This window comes from Phaethon lepturus, unplaced genomic scaffold (genome assembly GCF_000687285.1).
Source record: "Phaethon lepturus isolate BGI_N335 unplaced genomic scaffold, ASM68728v1 scaffold6054, whole genome shotgun sequence".
NCBI lineage: Eukaryota > Metazoa > Chordata > Aves > Phaethontiformes > Phaethontidae > Phaethon > Phaethon lepturus.
The window spans coordinates 37,496-42,110 of NW_010532564.1; the positions used below are offsets into that span (position 1 = coordinate 37,496).

General features: G+C 38.7%; 1 protein-coding gene across 1 annotated transcript in view; it reads right to left on the reverse strand.

Moving 5' to 3' along the window:
* Nucleotides 1-411: 411 nt before the first annotated feature.
* The window catches only part of TTC39A (tetratricopeptide repeat domain 39A), a 33,556-nt gene continuing 29,352 nt past the window's right edge, over nucleotides 412-4,615 (reverse strand). Inside the window, exons 15-17 of the mRNA XM_010284868.1 lie at nucleotides 4,259-4,373; nucleotides 3,443-3,559; nucleotides 412-532 (exon numbers count right to left, since the gene is read on the reverse strand). Coding sequence (XP_010283170.1) covers nucleotides 412-532; nucleotides 3,443-3,559; nucleotides 4,259-4,373 — 353 coding nt within the window. The remainder of the gene's footprint in view (nucleotides 533-3,442; nucleotides 3,560-4,258; nucleotides 4,374-4,615) is intronic.

Consider the following 4,615-nt stretch of genomic DNA (forward strand, 5'->3'; position numbering starts at 1 on the left):
TCCTTCTCAACTGCTAGCAGTATGAATTCAAGCAAACATTTATAGCTAACTGAGATTAAATCTGTGAGTCTTTAAAATTTTGTTGTTGGTTTTTTTCAGTTGTTCCCCTTTATGTTGTAGCTTGCTTAGTAAATGTTGCAAACGCAATAAAAAAGGCACACATGATTGAAAAACAAACTACACAGATGTAAGTATTCAAAAAGCCACTGTTGGAAAAACAGTATTTTTCAGGGTTATGGTTGGTTTGAGAGGTTTTTTGCCATGTTATTACAGTAGATTAATGTTTTATGCATCACCTTTAAAGTTGATTTGGTTTCTCACTGACTTGAAAGAGAAGGAAAAATAATTCTAAAGTGTCAGTAATTTTCTGCACCAAAGTTTGCAACAGAGAGGACATCAAAGAAGAAAAAGTTACGACACTGCTGAGGCTCCAGAGTGCATTCCGTTTTCTGGGACGGATTTGGCTTGGTGCAGGGCAGCTTGAATTCTGAAATGTGTTCTTGTTTCCATGGAGTAATTCTTGTAGTTTTGTCTAAAACAAAAGCAGATTCACTCTGATCAATATATGTTTTTAAAGCATTTTCAAGTTATCTTTATATTATTGTTCTAAGCAAAACAACTGTAGACAGCAAAAAAGCCTTTCTTCAGAAGCTCCTTTGTTGCCTACTCTAAAATACAAGGCATGTGTTCCTAGCTAAACAATGCAGCTCTTTGTTCTTTATTTATAGTTCCACTGTCTGGCAACTACCAGAAAAATATAGCTTAATAAGAAATTGAATCTGTTCCACTCAATCAAAATATTGAGTTCACATTAAATATCTATAACATTCACTTAGCTTACATTCAGAAATTGGATTTCTTTTCTCCTCTCAAAGTATAACTGACAAATTTGAATACAAACATTTTCAGGATTTTTTTTTTCCTCATTTTAATAAAACAGACTCATCTTAATTCAGCAGACACATTTCGAGGAAATAGAGAAAAGATAAAAAAAAGAAAAGAAAGAGAAAGAGAGAGGTGCCGTCCTGAACCAGAAGAGGGAAACACCCCATCTGCATCCCGTGGTTGTCAACTATGTGTACTGCGTGTAGGAAAAAAGGCCAGACAATTTGCTGCCCTTGAAGCTCGGAAACAGAAAGTGGGCACACACGAGACTCTGTATTAGCTTTCGAGGAGCAATTCACCAGCCCGGGGAAAGACTGGCCAGGACTTCCCCCACAAACATCTAGCGGCTGACTCAGCAGTGTCATCTGCCTGTAGTCTCCAGTAGCTATGTCATGCTGTAACGAGCTACAGAAACATTAAAAGAATCTGTATTTTGATGGAAAAGCTTATATAAAAAAAGAAATTTTGCCCCTAGGACCACATAGAAAATGCAGATCCGACTTAATAGGAATTAGCATGTCAGCTCTTGCAGGATGGATACAGAATCCAGACACCAAAGAGGATTAGACCACGCTAATTTTCTTTTCTAAGATATTTGTCATCTTTACAGAAACATAACGTTAAGTATTAAACAGGCTGTATACCTTAAATGCATTTCAGTTCAAAATTCGTAATTCAAATCAAGCATGGAAGCGTGGCAGTCTTTGTGAAAACAAGGATTTCCACACCCATCCTATACCAGCTTGTAATATGCATGCAACACCCAAGAGGCTGAATGAGAAAAGGAGATGACTGGGTTGTGCTGTATGCTGATCTGAAACTCTTCGAGTTTTTTCTTTAAATTAAGTACATTTTGTCATGCAGATACTGTATTTCTCATCAGTAGGCTGATAGTCTCGCTTGTAGCTTGCGCTAATACAAATAGAAATATTTCCACGCATGACCAAGCCAAAACTGTTTATCATCTCATTCCACTTTTTCTCACAGAATTGAGACATTCAAGCCAGCAGCAGTACGTGGATTTAGGTCAAGCAAATCAAGCGTCCTGCATGAGCAAAGTGCTCGTCTGCACTCCAGCTGATTGCAAACGTTAATTCTGCAGCCCTGAAACCCACCACGGACAATGTGTTCCCCCTCTAGTGGCTGCAAAGTCATTCAGCATTTTTAGTTGAAAGCTTATAAACCCTGAGCAATTTCAAGGCAGGGTGGAAATGTAAGGACTGCAGGTTTTTTTATGACTGACTGAAACAAGTTGGTTTGGTTGGTTGGGGTTTTTTTTTCATATCATTACAGTTTCCATGAGTTCTTTGAGCATAGCAAGTCTGAGTATTAGCTTTCCATATACTGGATAACAACAAATTTTTAAGAGCTGCTGGTGCTGTTCTTTAAGCTGAACACCTTCCCTCGAGGGGGCCTGCAACCTGAGGCACCTGGGGAAAGGTGCAACGCCTGAGCAGCAAGCGATAGAAGTACCAGATGGAATGAGCAGCTCTGAATCATTAATTTCTGGATCGCTTCTCAAGAGAGATTTGAGCAAAGGAAATGAGAACAAGAGGAGAGGCGTGCTTTGAGGAATGTGAAACCAACTGAAATATTTTCCATTGCGTTTTGCTAATGCAATTTTTGCTGCTCTTAATACCTTCCATGAGTCTACAGAGAACCAGGCTTACAAAGCATAGGAGATTAAGAATTGCAGTATTTTAATTTTTCTGTTGACAGGCTTTTGGCATAATCTTCAGTAGGCTGATTCACCACTCTGTCTTGCACAGTGGACTGACTTGGACAAAAGCTCAACCCAAAAACTCTATCTGACCTCTTTCAAACTTGAGGCCAGACATCAGTTTTGTAGCTGCTCAGGCTTGCAGCGGTGACTGGCGTGACTCTCTGCGCTTGGAAAAATGCAGACATCTGGACTCATTCAGGATCCAGGCAGAGAGGTGAAGTACCCTGCTGCAGGATGCTTGAAGAGTGCAAGCGTTGTTTGGTTTGGATTCCCTCTCCTACCCCGCCCCCCGCAAGAAACTTTGGCTCAGCAGCAAAGTAAAGGCTTGGGCAGAGGCAAAAAACGTATTTTGTTAATTTTATACTAAAGAAAGTACATGATCAAGTCCCACTAGCCCTCACAAACCTACTTTGCTAGAAAAATCCATCACACAAAAAAATAAAACCAGGTGTTTTAGTTGCCTTTCAGCTGCAGATGAAACAGTATAAAGGTACTAAATGCAACCTGAAGCATTTTCTTAAACGTATTCCATCAAGGAAAGAAAATAGCACTGCCAGCTGTTTTGCTAGCTTTCTTAGGAAGCCTCTGACATTCATTAATTCAATTTAAAATTTTTTTTCTCTTCCCAAAATGGATGGGTAAGTCACAGACTGAACGATCAGATAATGTCTACCATTAGAAAGGTCCAAACGAAAACTCGTGCATGTGTGCTTCTGTTGAATAAATTTAACAATGAGTTTCCATGGTATTAATGAAATGTTTCTGCTTCCTGCTAGCCAGTAAAATACCATACTGACCCATCAGACGTCAGCCACAGGCTTTTCACTTGCTTACTTTGCTCTTTCCAGTAGTTTTATTGCGTCTTCTCTTCTATCCTGGTCTAGATACAGTATCGCCAGCTCCAGTAAGGCATTTGGAATCAGATAGTGGTCATATTTTATCTTCTTCTCACTGCGTTGGAAAAGAAAGAACCTCAAGCTCTTGAAATGATATATTGTTTCCTTCATTTAACAGCTCCAAACACAAATAAATAGGAGATTAGCTAAGATCAGAAGGAGCAATCAATCTCTATTACAACACTTGTCATATTCTCTATCCAAAGCTACATTCCAGGTTATTAAATGCATATTTTGCATAACCATCCTACATAGTACGTTATTTCTCAGGATTACAAAACATTGCTTTTATTATCAGGGAATTATTAGAAAAGATGACAATATTATGAGCTCTATCCATGTGAATTGGCAAAAAGAGATGCCATTCACCGTATGATGTGTAGAAGTTCCAACTATAATCGTGCTGCCATCTGTATCTGCTGACTGCATTTGGCTTTTTGGGTACAGCTTCTTCATGACTGATAAGACAAAGGGGGGAAAAGAGGGAAGTGGTATCTCAAACGATTTTTCATGTATAGTCCCCAAAAAGGAGAAACTATCTCAGCAAAAAGTGCAGATTTGCAATTGGTTTTCCATACATGGCTAACAACACTGGCAATTAAAATTGTAATTCCTTGATATCAAAGCAATAAGTATTAAAGATACTGCAGTCCCCTCCCTTCTATTCATATCATGGTTAGACCTCCTCTTACTTGAAATGAATAGTTACTGAGAAATTCGAAAGCTCTCCTATATGACTGGTATGAAAACTTACTTTAAATAGATGTAATTAAAATGGTCTTCTGCTTCTGAGATCTTGCCCAAATGCTTGAGGCATAAACCCTTTAACAGTTTTATCACACACTGGTCATCTGCTAGTAATTCTGTAGCTGCAAGATGAAGTAAATGGCACATTTTAGAAAACTCCAGAGCAGCAGAGACTTTCCTACTTGTAGGAAAACTTTTACAGAGGTAGGTGTTAGCACAATCCATTTACACACAACAGAAGGAACTAACTGCTCAATTTAGTTCATTTAATGCAGAGACAAACACACATCAACCTTTTCATAAATCGATCAAACTTTGTCTAAAAATTGTTGGGCTGCTCTTTACCTCCGTACTCCCACTGAAC